The sequence below is a fragment of the Leucoraja erinacea genome, chromosome 1 (assembly GCF_028641065.1).
Source record: "Leucoraja erinacea ecotype New England chromosome 1, Leri_hhj_1, whole genome shotgun sequence".
NCBI classification, from domain to species: Eukaryota; Metazoa; Chordata; class Chondrichthyes; order Rajiformes; family Rajidae; genus Leucoraja; species Leucoraja erinaceus.
Window position 1 is genome coordinate 51898743 of NC_073377.1, and position 27604 is coordinate 51926346.

The 27604-nt window shown below is 42.3% G+C and overlaps 1 protein-coding gene across 7 annotated transcripts in view; it reads right to left on the reverse strand.

Annotated features, from left to right (window-relative positions):
- Positions 1 to 27604, reverse strand: part of pde4d (phosphodiesterase 4D, cAMP-specific) — a 679382-nt gene that overhangs the window by 171744 nt on the left and 480034 nt on the right. For all 7 annotated transcript variants that reach the window (XR_008723375.1, XM_055634750.1, XM_055634704.1 and 4 more), the window contains one exon: positions 3554 to 3745. Coding sequence is in view for 6 of the 7 variants with exons in the window: in XM_055634750.1 (XP_055490725.1) it covers positions 3554 to 3745 (192 nt within the window). In the remaining variant the exon portion in view is untranslated. The remainder of the gene's footprint in view (positions 1 to 3553; positions 3746 to 27604) is intronic.

Sequence of the window (27604 nt, forward strand, 5' to 3'; positions counted from 1 at the left end):
CCCAGCACAGTACCCTGAGACACACCACTAGTCACTGGTCTCCAGTCCAAGAAGCAACATTCCACCATCACCCTCTGCTTCCTACCATAAAGTCAATTTGCTATCCATTCAGCTATCTCTCCTAGGGTCCCAGGTGATCTAACCTCCCAGAGCAACCTACCATGCTGAACCTTGTCGGGGCAACACTTTTTTTTAAAACACAAAGGATGGTAGGTATATGGAACATGCTGCCAGTGGCGGAAGTTAAGGGAGGTACTATCACAATGTTTTAAAAACATTTGGACAGGTATGTGGATAGGATAGGTTTAGAATGATATGGGCCAAATGTAACAGGTGGGTTTAGTGTAGACAGAACATGTTGGTCGACATGGGTAAGTTGGGCTGATGGGCCTGTTTCCACGCTGTACGACTCATGCAAGTAGTTGATGCAGTACAATAACAACATTTAAAAGACATTTGGACAGGTGCATGGATAGTCTGAAGAAGGGTCTCGACCCGAAACATCACCCATTCATTCTCTCCAGAGATGCAGCCTGACCCGCATCTGTCCAAATTTCTTTTAAAGGTTGTTATTGTACTGCATCAACTACTTGCGTGAGTCATACAGCGTGCTTACTCCAGCATTTTGTATCTACCTTCGATTAAAATCAGCATCTACATGGATAGGAAATGTTTAGAGAAAAACGTGTGCAAATGGGACTAGCTTAGATGGGCGTCTTGATAAGCATTGATGAGTAGGGCCGATGGGTCAGTTTCAGTGCTCTATAGTTCTATGACCCTTTATATTGGCTGAGATGCCAAATGTATTTAAATCTTCTCCCTTTTAAATGTCCATCACATTAAATCTAACTGCAAAAAGTAAGTATCTTGTACACATTTGACATCTTTCAGACTATTAATTTCTGGGACACGGTATATGTTTTTATAATTTATGAATGATTTAATTTTTATTTTCCTCTTCACATGTAGAAGCATTGTCAAACATAATTCTAGTTAGTTTAGATCTTTTCTTAGCAAATTGATTAGTTAATCAAAGATTGAAATTTAATGTTCCCTGCAGCTCCTTCCCATTTCAGTTTGAAAAAGGAGGATTACTAACCTTGGTGGGAATATAAATCATTTCCTCATTTTGTAGAAATTGTTCGCAAGGCAGGCATTTTTTGCCTATCCAATTAGCCTGAATAAAGCAGCAGTTAAGAATTTAATAGTGCCACAGTGGCGCAGCGGTCGAGCTGCTGCCTTACAGCGCCAGAGACCCAGGTTCGATCCTGACTATGGGTGCTATCTGTACGGAGTTTGTACCTTCTCCCCGTGACCTGCATGGGTTTTCTCAGGGAGCTCCAGTTTCTTCCCAAACTTCAAAGACGTATAGGTTTGTGGGTTAATTGGCCTGGTATAATTGTAAATTGTCCCTAGTGAGTGTCGGATGGTGTTAGAGTGTGGGGATCGCTGGTCAGCATGGACTCGGTGGGTCGAAGGGCCTCATTTCCGCGCTATATCTTTAAACTAAACTAAATTTATCAAATGAGTGGGCATGGTATCACATATATATCGAATCTGTTCAGGACTGTAGATTTCTTCACTTAAAGACATTAGCGAATTAGGTGGGAAATTCCCCAAACTGTTGCTTCCTGACTTCTCTGATTCCTGTCCAGATTTATTCAATAACTCAAACCTGGATTCTCCAGTTGTAGGAGTTGGATTTAAATTAAAGTCCATAGATCAATGCTACAGGTCTTTACCGGACAGGTAACGACGCACAGCACCAGAGACCCAGGTTATATCCTAAACTCAGGTGCTGATTGTGTGGAGTATGCATTTTCTCCCCATGACCACGTGGGTTTCCTCTGGCAGCTCTGGTTTTCTCCCAGATTCCAAAGGCGTGCAGGTTTGTAGGTTAATTGGCCTCTTTAAATTGCCCCTAATGTGAAAGAACTGGATGCGAAAGTGGGACAACATAGAAGTCGTGTGAATCGGTGATCGATAGTAATGATGGACATTGTGGGCCAAAGGCCTGTTTCCATGCTGTCTGTTCGAACTCTCTCAACTAAAATAAATTTGGGGTGTGCTGGCTAAAATATGAATGATTTGGACCACTACAGATTATTTTCCTTTTAATATATTGACATATGTTTAACATCGGATCTACTCTGGGGAATCATGTGACAGCAACAAGTCAGTTTGCACAATTAATCTCATTTTCAAGTACAGAGACAGCAACCTGAATTAGAGAAGTGCTCTGGGGATGAATTCTTAATGCATTTGTAAAAAATTCCACTTGCCTCTTGCCAATATCAAATAGAGTAGTTATTAGTTTTAATTAACATGGCTAATATCTTGGATCAAGAAATGGCAAAATAAACTCCTGAATTGAAATAAATGGTATGTGGAAATATTAAGAAACAATTTGATAAACTAACCAATAGTCTCAGTTTGATGTCTCAGATTTTTTCTATATTTTTGCATTAGAACATTATTTTCTTCTCAGAATTGAAAAGAATAGTTATGATGTTATAATAATCATATATTTATTGCTGTTTTTAGTAATAAAAAAGTGATGTTAATTTTGAATCCGATATTGAATCTGAAAGATTAGCAGATTCTTAGGTCCATCTTGGCTTCCAACCCAATTCGTAACAGTCAAGTAAAAATAACATGCTGGAATATACTCAGTAGGTCAGGCGGCATCTGGAGTGCAACATGAAAGGTTAGCCATCCAGGTTTATGTTCTGATATTCAGCAGCTGCATTATTTTCCTTTTACATAAAATGCAAACTGATTTGGTTTAGTAGTTTATTGTTCTTACAATGACCATGCTTGTACCTTTCTAGATCAGCAGAAAAATTAATTATAAACAAAAGTGTTCGTGCTTGTTCATTAATATCACAGGTCATAATTTCCTGACCATAAAACAAAGTGCTGGAGGAATACAATTGGTCATGAAGCATCTGTGGAGGAAAATGGACAGGCAACATTTCTGGTTGGGATCCTTCTTCAGACTGAGAAAGCTGGAAAAGAGATTTAGAAGTGGGGTAATGCCTGGCAAGTAATAGGAGAGGGTTAGCGGTTTGCAGATGAGTGGAGATAGTGACGGAGGTTAGCGATGAAAAGGAGACAAATGGGTTGGTCTCCTATTCACTTCTAGCCGTTGTCACTATCTCCACTCATCTGACAATCAGCTCTCTCAGTCTGTACCCACTTATCACTGGCCAGGCATTTTCCATCCATATTTGTGTTACAACTTTCTCCTCCCTACTCCATCAGGCTGAGAACGGTCCCGACCAAAATCGTTGCCTGTCCTTTCCCTCCAGAGTTGCTGCCCGACTCATGGCATTCCACCACCATATGATTCTTTGTTCAAGATTGCTGCATCTGCAGTCTCCTGTGCCTCTGTAATTTCCAAATCCATTAGTGGAAAGTTTCACCTGTGAAAGGTACACCTTGATTTGTCAATTTTAAAGAAAATAAAATACATACATATTTTTGGTTCTTCTGCAACACAGGAAATGTTAATTTCCATTAAGTAGTCATTAAAGAAGTGTGTTTTACTTACATGTCACTAGCGATGGAGGAGTTCCTTGATATAGACTTGGGGGAGAGGTCATAGTCACTGTCTGACCGGTACAGGAAGGATTCCCGCCGTTGGCCATGTGTAAAGTTGGCTTGTAGAACGAGTCCTGAGCCTGGACTCGTCATTGGATCGAAGGGACTCCGACCTGATGTTGTGCCATTGTCCACGTCAAAACTGAAAGAAAAATATATACATAAGGAATTTAATTATTGCAGCACAGGTAACACAATAAATCTTAAAGAATTGTATTTGCTGATTCAGACCATTGTAATCTGCATGGGTATAAATGGAAATTGGCCTCAAGCAAGAGAACAGAAAGGCAGCATTTTATTTTTTTGCTTTCTCGGAGTTGGGAACATGTAATTAGAGCTCCTCTCATCAATAATTCAAAAAATAAACCGAGTAAATATCTTGCCAGGAGTGCAACTGAAGGTAACAATTATGAAATTATACATCCATCAGAACTTGATGAAACCTGATAGCCCCTGAACTGTTAAACCCACAGAAATAGTATTCCACAAAAACAACCGAGCACCTTTGCTGAGTGGTGTCCCCGTCACGCTCCAATGACGACTTTGTTTCAGCACATTTATGGCAGAGTATGATCAGTTTACATATCTGGACCTAGTGAGATTTCCTCTGAGAGCTATTGACAGAAAATAAATAGGTCTCCAGCTTTGCTGTCTTATCAAATGTTGCAATGTTTTTAAAATGCACCAGAATGAGCTGCACATTCCAATGCATTTTAAAAAACTATTACGAGTAAAATAATAAAAAAATAAAAACTTATATTGAATATTAAAAATAACCAGCCAAAAATATAAAAATAGATGTATGTATATTACATATGGATATTTGTATGTATGTATATTTATTATAAATATGTATATGTTATGTATACAGATATACACACGTGTGTGTGTGTGTGTGTGTACAGTGCCCTCCATAATGTTTGGGACAAAGATCCATCATTTATTTATTTGCCTCTGTACTCCACAATTTGAGATTTGTAATAGAAAAAAATCACATGTGGTAATGCACTGTCAGATTTTAATAAAGACCATTTTTATACAATTTTGGTTTCAACATGTAGAAATTACAGCAGTGTTTATACATAGCACCCCATTTCAGTGCACCATAATGTTTGGGACACAGCAATGTCATGTAAATGAAAGTAGTCATGTTTAGTAATTTGTTGCATATCCTTTGCATGCAATGACTGCTTGAAGTCTGCAATTCATGGACATTACCAGTTGTTGGGTGTCTTCTCTGGTGATGCTCTGCCAGGCCTGTATTGCAGCCATCTTTAGCTTATGCTTGTTTTGGGGGCTAGTCCCCTTCAGTTTTCTCTTCAGCATACAAAAGACATGCTCAATTGGGTTCAGATCGGGTGATATACTTGGCCACAGAATTGACGATTTTTTAGCTTTGAAAAACTCCTTTGTTGCTTTAGCAGTATGTTTGGGATCATTGTCTTGCTGTAGAATGTGCCAGCCAATGAGTTTTGAGGCATTTGTTTGAACTTGAGCAGATAGGATGTGTCTATACACTTCAGAATTCATTATGCTGCTACCATCAGCAGTTGTATCATCAATGAAGATAAGTGAGCCAGTACCTTCAGCAGCCACACATGCCCAGGCTATAACTCCCCCACCACCGTGTTTCACAGATGAGGTGGTATGCTTTGGATCTTGGGCAGTTCCTTATCTCCTCCATAGTTTTCTCTTGCCATCACTCTGATATAAGTTAATCTTTGTCTCATCTGTCCACAAGACCTTTTTCCAGAACAGTGGTTGCTCTTTTAAGTACTTCTTTTCAAAGTGTAACCTGGCCATCCTATTTTTGCAGCTAACCAGTGGTTTGCATCTGCATCTCTGTTCATGGAGCCTTCTGCGGACAGTGGTCATTGACAAATTCACACCTGACTCCTGAAGAGTGTTTCTGGTCTGTCGGACTGGTGTTTGGGGATTTTTCTTTAATATAGAGATAATTCTTCTGTCATCAGCTGAGGAGGTCTTCCTTCTAAGTATTATATTTCAAAGCCAGCAAGTTTGCACAAATTAACATGTCACTCTGCTAAACATGTACGGTTCTGCAGCAGAACCACACTTTGTAAACAAGACTGCATCATTTCATTGATAGACACACTTCACACTTCATTGTGTGAAGAGGTGCACAGTACAGAAACGGTTCCTTTGGTTCACCATGCCAATTCTAACTATCAAGTACCCATCTGCACGAAGCCCACAGCTTTTATTCCTTGAAAATTCAAGTGCTCATGTACATACTTAGAAACATAAAGTTCTACAACCTACCACATCTTGGCCTGCCAGTCCCTTTGCGATTAGTAAGCTCACCGGTGCTCTCTTCTTAATGATGTTCCAAACAGTTGATTTGGTAAGCCTTCGGTTTGGTTGATATCGCAAACATTTTTATTCTTGTTTCTCAGTCTCATGATGGCTCCTTTGACTTTCATTGAGACAACTTTGGTCCTCATGTTGATAAACAGCAATAAAAGTTTCCAAAGGTGATGGAAAGACTGGAGGAAAGACTAGGTGCTGAGAGCTGTCTTAAATCTGCATGAAGGAGGCACCTGAGCAATTACAAACACCTGTGAAGGAATGTGTCCCCAACATTATGGTGCCCTGAAATGGAGGGACTATGTATAAACACTGCTGTAATTTCAACATGGTAAAACCAAAATGTATAAAAATGGCCTTTATTAAAATCTGACAATGTGCACTTTAACCACATGTGATTTTTTTTCTTTTACAAATCTCAAATTGCTGTGCACAGAGGCAAATAGTTTAAGGATAAGGGAGAAATCTTTTAGGACCGAGATGAGAAAAACATTTTTCACACAGAGAGTGGTGAATCTCTGGAATTCTCTGCCACAGAAGGTAGTTGAGGCCAGTTCATTGGCTATATTTGAGGGAGTTAGATGTGGCCCTTGTGGCTAAGGTATCAGGGGGTATGGAGAGAAGGTAGGTACAGGATACTGAGTTGGATGATCAGCCATGATCATATTGAATGGCGGTGCAGGCTCGAAAGGCCGAATGGCCTACTCCTGCACCTATTTTCTATGTTCTATGTTTCTATGAAGTATACACAGATCAGGATGGCATTACTGAAAACAGGCTACTCCGAAGGGAAAATCTGCAAATTTCACTTCAGCACTGGATACTGTGTAATATCCAGTAGAGGAACATAGTTGTGAAATTGCTGGAAGAAGTCAGCTGGTAAACTTAGGATTTTCAGACAATAAGCAACACCTGGACCACTTACGGAGGAAGTTAACTCACAGCAGGATGTAGAAAATTGGAGCTGATATGTGACGCATGAAGGTCGATCAGACATCTGGGTTGTGAGTGAAATGGATGAGCAATTGTCAAATCAGATTGAAGAATTATTCAATTAACAGCACACACTGAGAAACGCATGCAAATTAAATAGGTCTATTGTCAAATTAGATGCAGAAAGAGAAGAACAAATGCACTAGTAAAGAACAGAGAAAGATTCAGAGGAAAAATAAAACATTTTAAATACAGTATTAAACTTAAAAAAGTAATCCTTGGCAATTAAACATTTGAAGAATGACGTTCCACTCTTTTCTAAGTATTATATTTCAAAGCCAGCAAGTTTGCACAAATTAACATGTCAATCTGCTAAACATGTACGGTTCTGCAGCAGAACCAAACTTTGTAAACAAGACTGAATCATTTCATTGATAGACACACTTCACACTTCATTGTGTGAAGAAGTGCACAGTACAGAAACGGTTCCTTTGGTTCACCATGCCAATTCTAACTATCAAGTACCCATCTGCACGAAGCCCACAGCTTTTAGTCCTTGAAAATTCAAGTGCTCATGTACATACTTAGAAACATAAAGTTGTCCAACCTACCACATCTTCAACCTACCACATCTCCGCTGACCGTCAGCCATTGTTATACTAAACCCACTGGTCTGCATTAATTCCACATACCCTTATGCCATGACAAATCAAATACCTATCCATATGCGTCTTAAATGTTGTTACTGCTCCTGCCTACACCACCTGCTCTGGCAGCTCATTCCAGATACCAACTAGAAAGACATCACCTGAATCTCCTTTAACCCTCCTCCCTCTGGTTTTGCTGCTCCTCCTCTGAAATCCTAGCCCTTCCAAGCGTAGATTAATCTCGACTCAGAACTTTTTCTTCTAACTTTCCTAATACTTGTGTTTGATTCACTGGCTTATTTGTGTTGCCCATTTACAATACAGGTATCACAATTGCAGTATTCCTGTCTAGTGCCAACTGTAGCCAAGAGAAGTTTTCAACATTTTAATCGGAGCCCCAACAATCTCCTCCATGGTATCCCATAACAGCCTGGGATACATCTCCTGAGGCTCAGTGGATTTATTCACATTTTAAGTGTGTTATGATGTCTAATAACTTCTTTCCAATTGTAATTGGTTTGAGAATTTTACTATCCCCACCTGCATTTCCTGATACAATGCCCTCCTACATCATGAATATAGTCCAGGGGTGCTTATCAGAGCACTCAACTACCAGCTCTGGCTCTAAGCGCAGACAGCTCTCTGTTCCACAACCCTTTTCCAGGTATCCCTCGTGACTTTAATCTTCTGTTAATCCTTCTCATGCAGTGCTGCACCTCAGCTCCTAAAAGCTTCTCGCTGAGAGTAGAATTAATCCACAGGACTAAAGAGAAACCATTCAACTCACGACTCTTTCAACTCAGCAACCAAGTTCACCCCTGTTGAAGTGCTCAGATGCTGCTGATTGTGCATCTTCACTGAAGCAAATGGGTTTTACTTGCAACATCCAAAAAAACAAATGTTTTTTGCCTACTGGCCCTACAAAGTTTAACTAATCGTACAAAGTTTAACTGTTGCTGTCATGTGGAAAACAAGTATACGCAAGTTCCCACAAATTACAGTGTTGTAGTGATCAGATAACTTGTTTGTGCTGAATGCAGCAGCTTCATGCCATTTGATACATTTAAATGGCGAGCTCGACAGAAAAGCAGATTTTGGAAAGCTAATGTCTGAGCATGTGTAGCCTTTTGTGTTATTCTGACAGTAGCATCAAAATTCAACGTGATTCAGAATTAGTGCTTTCTTTAGCAATACCTGAGGGAACGAGAGGGAACATTTGCAAAACATCAGTTCAAGTGAACATTGCTGCTAAATTACTAATCAACGAGCAGCCTGTTTTCATGCTAGTAGATCATCACAGAAATAGTTACAGACAATGCAATTGTGGCCGGACTGCAGAGAATTTGAAGATAATAAACTGACCATTTCTTAATGTCAGAGCAGCTTAAACTGTACACACTGTGATGCATTGCACTTTGGATATGTTTTTACTTTCTCTCCAAGTTCACTTTTCTGGAACCTGAATAACTTTTCTCACTAAATAGGAACTGTCCATGTGCTTCAAACGTTCTACCAATGTGTTGCATGTGGCAGGAAATTCCTTTGTACTCTGAGGTGACGCGCGTGGTACGTAACATGGGTGAAACTGGGAATTTTGTGCTCCATTACCCGGAAAAGTCAGTGAATGCCAACACGCTTCTCCCCTCAGGACCCACACCGCCTCTTGAATACCAGAGTCAGATAATCATGTTGCAACATGATAGGTTTTGGGTTAGGCCGCATTTAGATTATTGCAGTTCTAGTCACCTTGTTACAGAAAGGATGGGAAGGGTTTGCAGACAGTGCAGATGAGGTTTACCAGAACGCTGCCTGGATTGGAAGGTGTCTAGAAATGAACTGCAGATGCTGGTTTATACCGAAGATAAACACAAATTGCTGGAGTAACTCAGTGGATCAGGCAGCATCTCTGGATAAAAAGGATGGGTGACATTTCGGGTTGGAACCCTTCTTTGGTCTGAAGAATGGTTCTGACCTGAAATGTCACCCATTCTTATCCAGAGATGCTGCCTGACCCGCTGAGTTACTCCTGGATTAGAAGGTAGTGGCTATAGGGAGAAGTTGGATAAACTTGGATTGCTTTCTGTGGAGCTTTGGAGGTTGATAGAAGTACACAACATTAAGAGGCATAGATAGGGTAGAGAGTCAGAAACTTATCCCTAGGGTGGAAATGTCGAATACGAGAGAGTACAGATTTAAATTTGAGGGGGAAACTTTAAGGTTTAAACATTGTGTGGGGGCAGTGTCTTCACCCCAACCCCACACAGAGAGTCCCAGGAACGCACTGCCAGGAGTAGTGATGGAGTCAGATACGGTGGCATCTTGGCTCGTCGTTAGAGACCGGGGACCCACCCGGTAGGCCTGACTCGCCCTCCACGGATGTGGACCCGCATCGCAGTCAGAACCCGCCTAATAGGCCCAGCCCGCCAACGGGCAGAGGAGGGCCAGGCTCATCCTGAATGCCCAACCGAATCGATGACCCACAGGAACCCACCTGGAGGGATGGTAAGCAGACCAACTGCGGGAGGGAGTTTACGGCCTCGACGGGGGAGTGGGCCGCTGGAGGTCCTGCAGCTGCCTGGGGCTTGGCTGGACCGGGCGCCGCTCCAAGAGGCCGAGCACGCGGACCGGACGTGGCCTATAGAGGTCGAGCAGAGATGGAGGACACAACGGCTATACTTGCCCAGGATGACACTGCAATACTGCCAGCACAACATAACCTCATGGTCAGGTCAAGATCCCTGCTCTCTCAACACCTAGGACTTGAAAATGGCGCCAAAATGATCAGCTTAGATCACAATGAATGGCAGTGCTGGCTCGAAGGGCTGAATGGCCTACTCCTGCACTTATTATCTATTGTATACTTTCTCAATGTACTACTGCTATACAGTTGTACTGTATCCGAGATGCTTATCTAATAATATCACTATGCATGTAAGTGCTTATGTATAGTAATACTTGTACTGGACTATATAAAAACTGTACTTGTGACAAATAAAGTACCATGATTTTAGAAGCTTTGCAGGGAATGGAGGGATATGCATCATGTACAGGTAAAGGAGATTAGTATAACCAGGCAATATGGTCGGCACAGACATAGTAAGCTGAAAGGACCTGTTCATGTGCTGTATGATGTTCTCCCTTGCTTCACGAAGTACCCATTCATTCTTTATACAACACACAAAGTCTTGATTAGTACAGGTGTCCGAGGTTATGGGGAGAAAGCAAGGGAATGGGGTTAGGAGCGATAGATCAGCCATGATTGAATGGCGGAGTAGACTTTATGGGCCAAATGGCCTAATTCTACTCCTATCACATGATAGGAGTAGAATTCTACTTCTATCACCTTATGGCCTTTACTGGTGATATTCTAGTGATGCTGGCAATAAAGACTGAATGTGTACAACATAAAATATCAAGCACAACTTCCCAGATGAATCGTAGATATCCGCTAGTCCTCATCTTCCACCCCATCATCATTCTTCATATTCAATGGGCAAGGGGCAGAGGCAGGGACTAGAGAGTACCCCGGTGGCTGTACACCTTGGCAATAAGTACTCCTGTTTGAGTACTGTTGGGGGGAGGGGACAGCCTACTTAGGGGTAGCGACAGCAGCCGGGCCTCCAGTATAGAGACCAGTTCTGTTGCTCAGAAGGATAGGGAAAAGAAGAGGAGGGCAATAGTAATAGGGGACTATAGTTAGGGGTTCGGATAGGCGATTCTGTGGATGCAGTGGCTGAGGGACTGGCGCAGAGGGCAGGGATTCAAGTTTCTGGATCATTGGGACCTCTTTTGTGGAAGGTGTGACCTGCACAAAAAGGACGGGTTGCACTTGAACCCGAGGGGAACCAATATCCTGGCGGGGAGATTTGCACGGGGAGTCCGCGAGCATTGCCACTTTCATTTCACTGCACATCTCGTATATGTATGTGACAAATAAACTTGACTTGACTTGACAAAGGCTACTGGGGAGACTTTAAACTAGAACGGTTGGGGGGAGGGACAAATAGAGAAAGCTAGTAGACAGTGTGTGAGGCAGGAGGCAGAGAAGGGAAGCACTCAGACCCAACATGTAAGGGAGAAAAAAGAAAAAGATAATAAACAGAGAATAAGAGGTGGTGGATTTCTTAAATGTGTATATTTTAATGCTAGGAGCATTGTAAGAAAGGTTGATGAGCTTAGAGCCTGGATTGACACCTGAAAGTATGATGTTGTGGCGATCAGTGAAACATGGTCACAGGATGGCTGTGATTGGAAACTAAATATTCCAGGATTTCGTTGCTTCAGGTTTGATAGAATTGGAGGGGCAAGAGGTGGAGGTTGCATTGCTTGTCAGGGAAGATATTACAGCAGTGCTTTGGCAGGATAGATTAGAGGGCTCGTCTAGGGAGGCTATTTGGGTGGAACTGAGAAATGGGAAAGGTGTAGCAACACTTATAGGGGTGTAGTATAGCCCGCCTAATGGGGAGCGAGAATTGGAAGAGCAAATATGTAAGGAGATAGCAGATATTAGTAGTAATCACAAGGTAGTGATTGTGGGAGATTTCAATTTTCCACAACTAGACTAGGAAACACATTCAGTAAAAGGGCTGGATGGTTTGGAGTTTGTAAAATGTGTGCAGGATAGTTTTTTGCAGCAATACATAGAGGTACCTACTAAAGAAGGGGCAGTGCTGGACCTCCTGTTAGGAAATGAGACAGGTCAGGTGGCGGAGGAATGCGTTGGGGAGCACTTCAGGTCCAGTGATCACAATACCATTAGTTTCAATATAATTATGGAGAAGGTCAGAACTGGACCAAGGGTTGAGATTTTTGATTGGAGAAAGGCTAACTTTGAGGAGATGCGAAAGGATTTAAAAGGAGTGAATTGAGGCATTTTGTTTTATGGGAAGGATGTAGTAGAGAAATGGAGGACATTTAAAGGTGACATTTTAAGAGTACAGAAACTTTATGTCCCTGTTCGGTTGAAAGGAAATAGTAATAATTGGAAAGAGCCCTGGTTTTCAAGGGAAATTGGACACTTTGTTTGGAAAAAGAGAGAGATCTACAATAATTATAGGCAGCATGGAGTAAATGAGGTTCTTGAGGAGTATAACGAATGTAAAAAGAATCTTATGAAAGAAATTAGAAAAGCTAAAAGCTATGAGGTTGCTTTGGCAAGTAAGGTGAAAGTAAATCCAAAACATTTCTACAGCTATATTAATAGCAAAAGGATAACGGGGGATAACATTGGTCCATTAGAGAGTCAGAGTGGACAGCTATCTGCAGAGCCAAAAGAGATGGGGGAGATATTGAACAATTTATTTTCTTCGGTATTCACCAAGGAGAAGGACATTGAATTATGTGAGGTAAGGGAAACAAGTAGAGTAGCTATGGAAACTATGAGGATCAAAGAAGAGGAAGAGCTGACACATGAAAAATATAAAAGTGGATAAATCTCCAGGTCCTGACAGGATATTCCCTAGGACATTGAGGGAAGTTAGTGTAGAAATAGCAGGGGCTATGACAGAAATATTTCAAATGTCACTAGAAACGGGAATAGTGCCTGAGGATTGGCGTACTGCTCATGTTGTTCCATTGTTTAAAAAGGGTTCTAAGAGTAAACCTAGCAATTATAGACCTGGTAGTTTGACGTCAGTGGTGGGCAAATGAATGGAAAGAATACCTATAGATAATATATATAATCATCTGGATAAACAGGGTCTGATTAGGAACAGTCAACATGGATTTGTGCCTGGAAGGTCATGTTTGACTAATCTTCTTGAATTTTTTCGAGGAGGTTACTAGGAAAATTGATGAGGGTAAAGTGGTGGATGTTGTCTATATGGACTTCAGTAAGGCCTTTGACAAGGTTCCTCATGGAAGGTTGGCTAAGAAGGTTCAATTGTTGGGTATTAATGGTGGAGTAGCAAGATTGATTCAACAGTGGCTGAATGGGAGATACCAGAGAGGAATGGTGGATAACTGTTTGTCAGGTTTGAGGCCGGTGACTAGTGGGGTGCCACAGGGATCTGTGTTGGGTCCACTGTTGTTTGTCATATACATCAATGATCTGGATGATGGTGTGGTAAATTGGATTAGTAAATATGCAGATGATACTAAGATAGGTGGTGCTGCATCTAACACAAATGCAGATTTTCAAAGTCTACAGAGAGATTTAGGCCTTTTGGAAGAGTGGGCTGAAAGATGTCAGATGGAGTTTAATGCTGATAAGTGTGAGGTGCTACATCTTGGCAGGACAAATCAAAATAGGACGTACATGGTAAATGGTAGCGAATTGAGGAATGCAGTTGAACAGAGCGATCTAGGAATAACTGTGCATAGTTCCCTGAAGGTGGAATCTCATGTAGATAGGGCGGTAAAGAAAGCTTTTGGTGTGCTGGCCTTTATAAATCAGAGCATTGATTATAGAAGTTGGGATGTAATGTTAACATTGTACAAGGCATTGGTGAGGCCAATTCTGGAATATGGTGTACAATTTTGGTCGCCAAATTATAGGAAAGATGTCAACAAAATAGAGAGAGTACAGAGGAGATTGACTAGAGTGTTGCCTGGGTTTCAGCACCTAAGTTACAGAGAAAGGTTGAACAAGGTATGTCTTGATTCTTTGGAGCACAGAAGGTTAAGGGGGACTTGATAGAGATCTATAAAATGATGAGAGGGATAGACAGAGTTGACGTGGATAAGCTTTTCCCATTGAGAGTAGGGAAGATTCAAACGACAGAGGACATGAGTGGAGAATTAAGGGACAAAAGTTTAGGGGTAACATGAGGGGGGACTTCGTTACTCAGAGAGTGGTAGGTGTGTGGAATGAGCTTCCAGTGGAAGTGGTGGAGGCAGGTTCGATTTTATCATTTAAAAATAAATTGGATAGTTATATGGACGGGAAAGCAATGGAGGGTTATGGTCTGAGTGCAGGTAGATGGGACTAGGTGAGAGTAAGTGTTCGGCACGGACTAGAAGGGCCGAGATGGCCTGTTCCCGTGCTGCAATTGTTGTATGGTTTTCTGATGGATCATCCTTTGTAATTACCACCAACTGCAAAAAGGTTTCACTAATAGACACACCTTCTCCCCCTTTCTTCATTTCTTTCCAGTCTCCATGAGCACACTCCGACCTGCAATTAGTAACACTTCACACTGCTGCCTGTCCCGCTGAGCTACCCCAGTATTTTGTGTCTACCTAACACTTCACACTTCTTTGTTAACCTACAGCTGTACCATTAACATCTTATTTCCAGCAAACTCTGCCAGAATCTATCACAAATGCAGTATTTCCTTTATTCCATCCATCTCGCCACCATCATCATGCAATTTCAAATCCAACGTTTTCTCTCTCTTTCCTCGTCATGACCAAAGGTCTTTGACCTGAAACATTAACTTTGTATCTCTTGGAAACAATGAAATGCATTACTCCAGCATTTTGTGTCTGCCCTGCCTGACCTATTGACAGTTGTCTCGACCTGAGACTTCACCCAATCCTTCTCTTTAGAGATGCAGCCTGTCCCACTGAGTTACTCCAGCATTTTGTATCTATCTTCGGTTTAAACCGACATCTGCAGTTCCATTTTACACGTTTCTTGTTTTGATCCAGATTAAGAGTTAATCCGTTCGGTCGGCTCTCGTGTTTTACTCAATTCCTGATCAGCTACCTTAATCTTTCTGGAACTCCCAAAATTGTTGTAACCATTAAAAAATATACAATGAATCAATGGTTAATAGAGATACATTTGAGGTGTTTCGAGTTTATGCAAGGATGATTAGAGAAGATTTTATAATTTAGAGACCTAGTGGATAGAAATTTAGTCTGAGAAGGACTGAAAGGACCAGAACTTCATGTTGTGGCAAAAATTAAACATATTTTTTAAAAAAATCACATAGATGTATTCTGGACACAAATGAACACAAGGGAATGTAATAGCAATAGTAGTGAGAAATAAATATATACAAGCATAAAAATCATTGTTTGTAATCAAATCTATTGATTTTTAATCCAGCCATAATTAGTTACACAAATGTATTTCCATTCCTAATGATTACGAAGCAAATTGAGTACGAATACTGCATTGCAGGATACATGCTCCAGACTACACTCAAAGAAAAAGTTAAGTATTCAACACTATATCTTGGAGTTAAAGCCAATCTATCGCTGTCAGGCTGTGTCAGTGCTGGTGAATTGTGCTTCACTTTCTGTACTAATGTGCCATCTGTTTTTGCTTAAACCTCCATTTGTCATCCTTATAAACATTTATTTTTCAGTTTAAAACCCACTGAAATCTTGTCTCAATTTTGGAAATGTTACAAACTAAATAGTACTAAAAAGGAAATTCCACAAGCTGCCTCGGATTAATCATTTTCAATTTGTGAACAAATTCAGGCAGAATTTCTATAATGGAGTCATCACTAATTGACACTTACCAATCGCATTCATTGAAAACAAAGTAATTAAAAAGTCAATATCTTTGAAAGCATTTGTTTTCTTTTATTTCTTTGTTGATGACAGCAAAAAAATCTTTAAGCCTCAGATTCATAATAAATAGTTTAATTTAGCAATTTGTTTTGTCAAGTAAAAATCAATTGGGAAATAAATAGCAAGCCACTGAAAAATCAGTAAATTCTTCTATTCTTGTAACCAGTAAATAATGTGGCAAGATAGAGTAATTATGCACAGGTGATGATGCTATTCGTCAACGGCAGTTCATTGAGCAGTTCTTTATAGATTGGCATGCGTACTCAATTTAACTTTCTCTGAAAAAAAAACAAAGTGCTGCAAACTGTAAGCATTCTGTGAATAAGAGAAAATTATTCAATGACCTATTCTCAGAACAGGAGTAGAGCAGAAAAAAAGTGTTTTAAAGTGTACAAAAAAGCAGGGTGGGGTAGAGAAAACAAAAGAATGTCTGTGATAGAGTGGAGACTAAAGTTGTCTCGAGCTTTAGACATGTGGCATCAAACGAAAAAAGTTCTGATAATCTGCTTTCCGACTACAGATGCTCTCTGACTTAGATATAACCATATAACCATATAACAATTACAGCACGGAAACAGGCCATCTCGGCCCTACAAGTCCGTGCCGAACAACTTTTTTTTCCCCTTAATCCCACCTGCCTGCACTCATACCATAACCCTCCATTCCCTTCTCATCCATATGCCCATCCAATTTATTTTTAAATGATACCAATGAACCTGCCTCCACCACTTCCACTGGAACCTCATTCCACACCGCTACCACTCTCTGAGTAAAGAAGTTCCCCCTCATATTACCCCTAAACTTCTGTCCCTTAATTCTGAAGTCATTTCCTCTTGTTTGAATCTTCCCTATTCTCAAAGGGAAAAGCTTGTCCACATCAACTCTGTCTATCCCTCTCATCATTTTAAAGACCTCTATCAAGTCCCCCTTAACCTTCTGCACTCCAGAGAATAAAGACCTAACTTATTCAACCTATCTCTGTAACTTAGTTGTTGAAACCCAGGCAACATTATAGTAAATCTCCTCTGTACTCTCTCTATTTTGTTGACATCCTTCCTATAATTGGGCGACCAAAATTGTACACCATACTCCAGATTTGGTCTCACCATTGCCTTGTACAATTTTAACATTACATCCCAGCTTCTATACTCAATGCTCTGATTTATAAAGGCTAGCATACCAAAAGCTTTCTTTACCACCCTATCTATATGAGATTCCACCTTCAAGGAACTATGCACGGTTATACCCAGATTCCTCTGTTCAACTGTATTCTTCAATTCCCTACCATTTACCATGTACGTCCTATTTTGATTTGTCCTGCCAAGGTGTAGCACCTCACATTTATCAGCATTAAACTACATCTGCCATCTTTCAGCCCATTTTTTTCCAAATGGCCTAAATCACTCTGTAGACTTTGGAAATCCTCTTCATTATCCACAACACCCCCTATCTTGGTATCGTCTGCATACTTACTAATCCAATTTACCACACCTTCATCCAGATCATTGATGTACATGACAAACAACAAAGGACCCAACACAGATCCCTGAGGCACCCCACTAGTCACCTGCCTCCAACCCGATAAACAGCCATCCACCATTACCCTCTGGCTTCTCCCATTCAGCCACTGTTGAATCCATCTTGCTATTCCTGCATTTATACCCAACAGTTGAACCTTCTTAACCAACCTTCCATGAGGAACCTTGTCAAAGGCCTTACTAAAGTCCATATAGACAACATCCACTGCTTTACCCTCGTCAATTTCCCTAGTAACCTCTTCAAAAAATTCAAGATTAGTCAAACATGACCTTCCAGGCACAAATCCATGCTGACTGTTCCTAATCAGACCCTGTTTATCTAGATGCTTATATATATTATCTCTAAGTATCTTTTCCATTAATTTGCCCACCACTGAAGTCAAACTAACAGGTCTATAATTGCTAGGTTTATTCTTAGAACCCTTTTTAAACAATGGAATAACATGCGCAGTACGCCAATCCTTGGGGACTATTCCCGTTTCTAATGACATTTGAAATATTTCTGTCATAGCCCCGGCTATTTCTACACTAACTTCCCTCAATGTCCTAGGGAATATCCTGTCAGGACCTGGAGACTTATCCACTTTTATATTTTTCAAAAGTGTCAGTACTTCTTTTACTTTGAACCTCATAGTATCCATAGCTACTCTACTAGTTTCCCTTACCTTACATAAGGGACGTGTTACGGAAGACAGATGTTATGCAAGTCGGCAACGGAAATGCCTCTGTGCACGTGTAACTTTACTATTCGACGTGGAGACCATGTGGAAATCATCGTGAGAATCCACGAGAGCAGCTGACCATCTTGCGGAAATGACCGCACACGATGGCAGTAGCGCACTGCTACCGATAACACGCAATTCAGAAGTAAAGCGGTGAGCGCTACGAATTGCTTACGCAAGTGCATGTTTACGCAAGTCGCCTATTACGCAGGTCGGGGACAGCCTGGACTAGGAAATCCCGTTAGTTTGGCATCTGGCGATAACCTGTGTTCTTACTCTGTATGCCACTAATTTTCTTTGCACGATTGGTCATCATCTCCATTTGCAATCTAATCTACATTTACAAAATAGTAATGTTGTCAAATGAAAGTCTTTGTACTCCGATGTAATATTTCAGTAATAAGCAGTCCCTTTTAAAATGTTGTTCCTCAAATACATTTTAATTACCAATCCCTATGATTACGTGACGATCACAAATCTGATCAAACTATTCAATGCAATATTGAAAACTGCACTTTCCTAGTATATGACGATTCTGTCAGGTGGTTGTGGAAATCAACTCCGATACCTGACATCAAAACCAAACTGGATTTCCCTTTCTTTAAGTATGGCAGCTCAAAGATAGTTAGAAAATCAACAAATGCTGGAAATGTTCAATACATGTTGCAATAAAGACATGGTAAAATTTGAATTTCAGTATTCATGCTGACATAGAAATGCCACTATGCCACAATGTATGCACAAGTAGCCTCACTCCAATATATCCCAGCACTGAAATTTGTGCATTCACCTCTTGCAATAGCTTGAGCATTTAAACTTTTACAAAAATGCACTGATTTTCACATTACTTCACAATGACGGTAAATAAATTTAAGAAACCTGTGTAAGGTAGGATCCATGCACAATTAATCCAAAACTGATGCTGCTATTGTTTATCAAAACTGAATAAAATTGAAATTAAAATAAAACTGCAGATGCTGGAACTACTTTGCAAGTAAGGCTGCAGATAGAAACATAGAAATTAGGTGCAGGAGTAGGCCATTCGGCCCTTCAAGCCTGCACCGCCATTCAATATGATCATGGCTGATCATCCAACTCGGTATCCCGTACCTGCCTTCTCTCCATACCCTCTGATCCCCTTAGCCACAAGGGCCACATCTAACTCCCTCTTAAATATAGCCAGTGAACTGGCCTCGACTACCCTCTGTGGCAGAGAGTTCCAGAGATTCACCACTCTCTGTGTGAAAAAATATGGGGAAAAGAATAAGGTGTGTATTTTGCACCCCTGCTTTCTTTTATTTATATTCTTTTGTCTATCTTCCAACTATACCCATTCACTCAGTGACCAGATATTCATTACAGTTTATTCCCATTTATGCTTATGTAAGCTCATTAATTGTCCTCTTTAAAACAACATTCAGTTGGCTGATTTCAGTAACCACTCAGTTTTTTGCTTCTGTAATGGTTGCGATGGTTTCCATATTCCTGGGTGACAGGAGAATTGCTCACAGAAGACATGGGATTAAGGATTCAATAAGAAAACTGGCCCTTCAGCCACCAAATCCACAATAACCACCATGACCAAATCCATGATGTCCATGATAGCCTCAGAAAAAAAGGACATGCCTTTGGAATGGGGAAGAGGAGGAATTTCTTTAGTCAGAGGGTGGTAAATCTGTGGAATTCATTATCACAGACAGCCGTGGAGTCATTGGCCATTTTTAAAGTGGAGATTGATCGGTCCTTGATTAGCGAGTGCACCAAATGTTACAGGGAGAAGCCAAGAGAATGGGGTTGTGAGGGAAACATAGATAAACCATGATTAAATGGCAGGATAGAATTTTTCGGCCAAATGGTCAAATTCTGCTCCTATGTCTTGTGAATGTAAGCAGTTTGGGATGATGAAGGAAGCCAGAGCGCATAGAAGCAAAACAATGCAGTCATGGGTAAATTGTGCAAACCCCACACAGAGAGCACTGGAGCTCAGGAGTGAATCTGGGTCACTGGAACAGATGCAGCAGCTCTGTGCTGCCCCCTCCTGCCCAGATTTCTGCCCACACCTTGGGCCAAGATACAAAATACATTTGTCTGGAATCTGAAGAAGGGTTTCGGCCCGAAACGTCGCCTATTTCCTTCGCTCCATAGATGCTGCTGCACTCACTGAGTTTCTCCAGCATTTTTGTGTACCTTCGATCTTCCAGCATCTGCAGTTCCTTCTTGAATACAAGATACATTTATTTGTCACATGTGCCAGATGGCACAGTGAAATGTGATCACCATACAGCCATACACTAAAATAAAGCACACAACACACGATAGATTTAAACATAAAACATCCCCACACTGCAGAATTAAACGTTTCCCACTGTGAGGGAAGGCACCAAAGTCAGTCCCTTCCTCGATGTTCACCCGTGGTTGGGGCCTCTGGAGCCCTCTGCAGTCGCCGCTACGGCCAGCCCGCTGCTCAGGCCCACTCGCCGAGATGCTGGCTCTCCGACGTCGAGACTGGAGGCCAACCTCAGTGGCTTGGACCTCCAAAACGGCCGCTTCCCACCGGAGTCCCGACGTCCCCAGGCCGCGCCGGGCGGAGACTCAACACTGGCGGCCCTCGGCAAAGGGTCCCAGGACACCGGGATGTTGGTCAGCGCCTCGCATCGCGTTGGGAGCTCCTTGAACCACAGCTCCATGATGTCGATGCTGCAGGCCCAACACTCTGAAGTTCCAAATGGCGATCCAGGTAGGTATCGCCTGCTCCGCGGTGAATTCAGCGCCACGCCGCCGCTGTAGTAGCTCTGGTCCAGTCCCCGGCCTCCGGTAGGAAAAGCCGCTCCGATCCAGCTGGTAGGCCGTGAGGAGGGGGGGCGAGAAGGCCGCGAGGAGGGGCTGTGACTATTTCTCCGAGTCGCGTCCTCGCCAGGAAGCGACTAAGAAACAGTTTCCCCCTTACCCTGCCCCCCTCCCCCACATAGAAAAGTTAAAGTAACCCCAAAACAAACAATTTAGACAAACTAAAATAAAAAGGGAAAAAAACGGACAGGCTGTAGGCAGAGGCGCCTTCAATGCAGCGCCCCCCAATTCAGCAAGTCAGTCATGCTTTCAAACCAAGAACTTCTACTGTTTTTTTATATATATATATATATATATATATATATATATATATTTTATTTATTTTATATATATATATATATATATATATATTAGACCAAGTGCAGACCTGTTGGGTCTGCTCCCCCAATGGTGTGATCCCCCAACCCAATATTCCACCATGCACCCGTCTCCTCCAATGGAACTGAAGCCATTCTCAAAAGTAAGATTCCAGCACTGCCCTGCCTCCCTCAGCAGTGGATTTAAAAAATATATATATATGTATATATATATTTAATTCTCCTTCCACTTGTGGTGTTGCTGAATGGAACCATGACTAAAGAATATTTGTTCAAATGTATTGAAAAATTAAACCATTGTATTACTGGTCACTTCAGAGTTTAATCACAATGTACTCAACAACACTTTCTACCAACACAATTGTCAAACCTGGAAGTAATCATGAATCATTTTAAAGATGGATTTCTCTTATTGCTGGGATAGAATTCCCTGTGTGTGACTCGGGTACTGTATTAGATTCCTTTAACAGTCTAATGTGGCAAAGGAGTATCACCTCACTGACATCCCATATATCTGCAATTCAATATTACAAGTACTGGAAGGCATGTTATAATGCTAAGATCAGTATCAAAATTTTACATAAATGCAGACATGTTGCACTTACGTAAAAGAACACCAGATGATTAAATTTCTCAGTCACTGTTTTTTTAATCTCAATCATTCTGGTGGTTAATCAGGTAAAAATATCATCACTTAAAGAACTGTACATATATCTGAAACAAAGACTATAGAACATAAAGAAAGCTTTTATTGCAATCACCATTCTTTTACACCGACAGTAAGGAACAAAGGGATAAGTGAGCACATAATCTATATATTACTAAAACTCTCATCTTGTTTGTTTTGATGTCTGTCTGTGAGTGAGTGAGCGGGATCCTATGCCAAAACGGTACACAACAGCGTTACAATTTTCACACCACCTTACTCACAATTGTCCTGTTGTTTTCAACAAGTTTCGTTCAGATTGATGTTATATTTTACAAGTTATCACATTTTTAAGTTTACAAAATCTATTGAGAAAGAATGACTTGAACACTGCAGTGGCAGTTGCTACCAGTTACAGCTATAACATCACAATGGGATCTCATTTGCAACAATGTTGCAATCACAGAACACTGAGTCCTGGCAGAGGGAGGCTGAACAGGAGGGGGAGGGAGTGCGGGGGAGGCAGGGGAAGTTGAATTTGATTTTTTTCTTGCAGTCCTGGCAGCAAGTGCTTGCATTTAAAAAAAAGTAAAAAGAGGGGGGATGCAGAGGAAGGGGAGGGAGTGCTGGTGATGAGGGAACATGAGCCGCCCCTGCGCAGTTGGGGGCTATGGGTAGTCAACAAAATAGAGAGAGTACAGAGGAGATTTACTAGAATGTTGCCTGGGTTTCAGCAACTAAGTTACAGAGAAAGGTTGAAAAAGTTAGGGCTTTATTCTTTGGAGCGCAGAAGGTTAAGGGGGGACTTGATAGAGGTCTTTAAAATGATGAGAGGGATAGACAGACTTGACGTGGATAAGCTTTTCCCACTGAGAGGAGGGAAGATGCAAACAAGGGGACATGACTTGAGAATGAAGGGACTGAAGTTTAGGGGTAACATGAGGGGGAACTTCTTTACTCAGAAAGTGGTGGCTGTGTGGAATGAGCTTCCAGTGAAGGTGGTGGAGGCAGGTTCGTTTTTATCATTTAAAAATAAATTGGATAGTTATATGGACGAGAAAGGAATGGAGGGCTATGGTCTGAGCGCAGGTATATGGGACTAGGGGAGAATACGTGTTCGGCACGGACTAGAAGGGTCGAGATGGCCTGTTTCCGTGCTGTAATTGTTATATGGTTATAGTGATGGAATATTGCGTTGGGGGAACGGGTTGCGTGGGGGAATGGGTGAGTGGTGGATTATTGCGTTAGGGGAATGGGTTGCGTTGGGGGACCAGGCCTCCTGTGTGATAGGGTCCCAGCAGGTCCCGCTTGGTCTAGTTCTTCATAAAATATCTGTACACACCCTGGTTGTACTCTACTATAATTCTAATCCCAAATTAGGTGGTTAGACTGGATTGTTGCTATACAATGCTGCTGGGAAAGTGGGCTCTTGCTGGGATCCATGTTGAGAGCTATTAGAACAATTTATGCTCAAATTTAGGTATGCATAGCTTATGGGAAGAGGCTAGTATTTTGCAATAGGAAGTGACAATGCTCATTAATCCATCCCAGAGCTGCTGCATCTGTTCCAGTGACCCAGATTCACTCCTGAGCTCCAGTGCTCTCTGTGTGGGGTTTGCACAATCTACCCATGACTGCATTGTTTTGCTTCTAAGCACTCCTTCTGCAGTTGTACAGAGCCCTAATGAGACCACACCTGGAATATTGTGTGCAGTTTTGGTCCCCTAATTTGAGGAAGGACATTCTTGCTATTGAGGGAGTGCAGCGTAGGTTTACATGGATTAATTCCCGGGATGGCGGGACTGTCATATGCTGAGAGAATGGAGCAGCTGGGCTTGTATACTCTGGAGTTTAGAAGGATGAGATGGGATTTCATTGAAACATATAAGATTGTTAAGGGCTTAGACATACTTGAGGCAGGAAACATGTTCCCGATGTTGGGGGAGTCCAGAACCAGGGGCCATAATTTAAGAATAAGGAGTAAGCCATTTAGAACGGTGACGAGGAAACACTTTTTCTCACAGAGAGTGGTGAGTCTGTGGAATTCTCTGCCTCAGAGGGTGGTGGAGTCAGGTTCTCTGGATGCTTTCAAGAGAGAGCTAGATAGGGCTCTTAAAAAGAGCAGAGTCAGGGGATTTGGGGAGATGGCAGGAACGGGGTACTGATTGGGGATGATCAGCCATGATCACATTGAATGGCGGTGCTGGCTCGAAGGGCCAAATGGCCTACTCCTGCACCAATTGTCTATTAATGTTCTTCACATAAGCCCCCCGAGCAACATCACACAAACTAGCCTCCCTTCCAATGACTCCATCTACACTTCAGGCTGCCTCGGCTGGGCCACCAGCATGATCAAGGTCCAGTCTCACGCTGGTCACTCCTTGTTCCCTGTCCCATCAGGGAAGAGTGATAAAAGTTTGCAAACACCAGCTTCCAGACACAGGGATAGTTTCTTCCCAGCCGTTATCAGGCATCTGAATGGATCTCTCATCAGCTAGAGTGTGGACCTTGACCTCCCATCCACCTCATTGGAGATAGTTGAACTATCTTTAATTTAAAATACTGGATTAACTTAGCGGGCCAGGCATCATCTCTGGAGAGAAGGAATGGGTGATGTTTCGGGTCGAGACCTTTCTTCAGGAGGAGTGTCAGAGGAGAAGGAAACTCAAGATATGGAAGCACATCAAAGGTTGATCAAGAAATGGTTCATTGTTGGCTGAGGGGAAGGTGACAATGTGGCATATAAACAGAAAAAGTAATCAGGAGACAGTGAAACTAGTCGGAGAACTAGGGTGGGGAGGGACGGAGAGGGAAAACAAGAGTTAATTGAAGTTAGAGAAATCAATATTCATACCAAAACATATCAATGCTAGATCGTTCACTAATTTATCCTTTATCTGGGAACTTTGGACCACATGATTATATTCATGTATAGTCTTTTTGACCAGAGCATGCAAACAAAGGTTTTTTACTGTATCTCGATACACCTGACAATAATACACTAAACTAAAAACATGGTGCTGTCAGACATCTGCTGCGAGGATAATTTTGGATCCAGTAACTATGATATCATCAGGCAAGCTAAACAGCCCATCACATTGAAGAATTCCAACTAGCTGCAAGCCAGTAAGTAGAAGAGCACTGAGGCAATCAGTGGATATTTTTAAGGCAGAGATAGACAAATTCTTGATTAGAATGGGAGTCAAGGGTTATGGGGAGAAGGCAGGACAATGGGATTAGGAGGCAGAGATCAGCCATGATTTAATGGAGTAGACTCGATGGGCCGAATGGCCTAATTATACTCCTATAATGTGATATTTAACTCACTTTTCAAATATATTGAAGAATACAAAGGTAAAGATCAAGTCACGATGGAAGACTAAGGTGAAAGCAAAAACGCAATAAAAAGACTTCAGAAAAGAAAATAAGAATTATTTTTTATAACATTTAAACATGTGGAGTTGCTTTTTAACAGCATTACACTTTTGAAAATTAGTTAATACCAGAGACAAACATAACTGCAATAATCTCCAGGCAACTCACATTATCCCTGTAATTCTACTGAGCAGGAATGTTTGTTACACCACTGTAATAACCTCTGTGTAGAATGATTTCAAGGGGGTTTTCAGATGTCTACATTCAAGCAAGTAGATGTAGCCCAAGATATGCTGGGTTTGTGGTGATACATATTGCAAGAGGATGGGGGTTAGAGGTGGGAATGGGGGGTGGGTAGAACAGGTGCAGATTGCTAACAGGGTTGGGATCGTCACAATACTGGTGGCAGAGTCATTCGGAGAGGAGAACGAGGAGCGTTTGAAGGCATGGAGTGATACAGTGTGGAAACAGGCCCTTCAATCCAACTTGCCCACACCGACCACCATGTCCCAGCTTCACTGGTCCCACCTGCCCTCGTTTGGTCCAGATCCCTCCAAACCTGCAGGGGCGGAAATCCCGGGGGAGACAGGGGGAACACGTCCCCAACCCCCTGTTTTAAAACTCGGTGAAATCTCCACTTTCCGCGAGACATTGGAGGTGGGAGTGATGATCGAGGGCGCCGATTGGACGAGAGAGATGTCAGTCAGCAAGCAATGGGGGGACCATGATGATTCAGCGCGATGATTGAAGGAGGGAGGTGTCAGTCAGAGGCGGAAGTAGGGGGGTGGGACTGAGGATAGAGTGCGGTGATTGGATGTCCTGGTGGAGCAAAGATCATAGAGTGGAGCTTGAATTGCAATCCCAGGCCATAGGGTCACACGCGAAAAACACTCTCCGCAGCTTTGGACACAGACTTGCGCCTCATCCGCAGCCAGGATCGATCCTGGGTCTCCGGCGCTGCAATCCCTGCCGAACCGCCACTGGACCATCCCCGTCCCCACCCGAGTGCCCACCCCCCCCCCCACGGCAAGACAGGCAGAGTTGAGCTGGATTTAATGCTGCTTCTCTGCACTGGCTGTGGGCCTGGGAGCACTGCTCCCGTCTGACGTTAGGATTATTTAAAACTCCAAACATTAAGATAGACGCAAACTGCTGCAGTAACTCAGATGGTCAGACAGCTTCTCTGGAGTTAAAGGATGGGTGACAGTCTAGAACCGAGGCGACTTGACGGCTAATTCCAGCCATTAGATCCAGCTTAGGGGAGATTCATACTGATCCTCTTAGAATTAAAGAAGCATTTGCTAAATTCTACGCTGAACTATACGTTTCCGATTGTCCTCCCACTGCAGGTGACATGCTCAGTAGTATGACGTTTCCCCGAATTGACGATGAAGCCACGAGAGACTTGGGTGGTCCCATAACTGTTGCTGAGGTCCAAGCAGCCATCACATCGCTGCAAAGCGGAAAGTCACCCGGCCCTGACGGCTTCACTGTAGAATATTACAAAGCTTTCTCTGCTCTCCTCGCACCAGTCCTGAGAGATATGTACAATGAGGCGTTTTTACATCGTCGCCTACCCGCCCACCTTGTCGTGGGCTACTATCTCCCTAATTCTTAAAAAGGAGAAAGATCCCCTGCTTTGTAGTAGCTATAGACCAATTTCACTCCTGAATGTGGACCTCAAAATCCTCTCTAAAGCCCTTGCGCTCCGTCTTCAACGAGTGATGCCCTCTATTATCTTGTTAGACCAAACAGGGTTCATACCAGGCCGACAGTCTTCCCACAATACTAGGCGTCTCCTTAACATCATCCATTCACCGAGTAGTGAGACCCCGGAGATGGTGGTCTCCCTCGACGCCGAAAAAGCTTTCGACAGGGTCGAGTGGAGGTACCTATATGAGGCGATGGACAGGTTTGGCCTCTGTAACAGTTTTATTCTTTGGGTCAGTCTATTATACTCGTCCCCGGTGGCCTCAGTACAAACAAACGCACCCAACAGGATGAACCTGGGTCTCTGGCGCTGTCGCCCAGTGCTTGAAGTCTTCCCCCAGAAACATCAGAGAGGTACCAGACAGGGTCTTTAGCTCCTGAATGGTACCGGCTGGAGCGCAGAACGGTTAAGGGGCGGACAAAACACACACTGTTCACAACTAAACCAGGGGATAGAGGTCTTTAAACAATG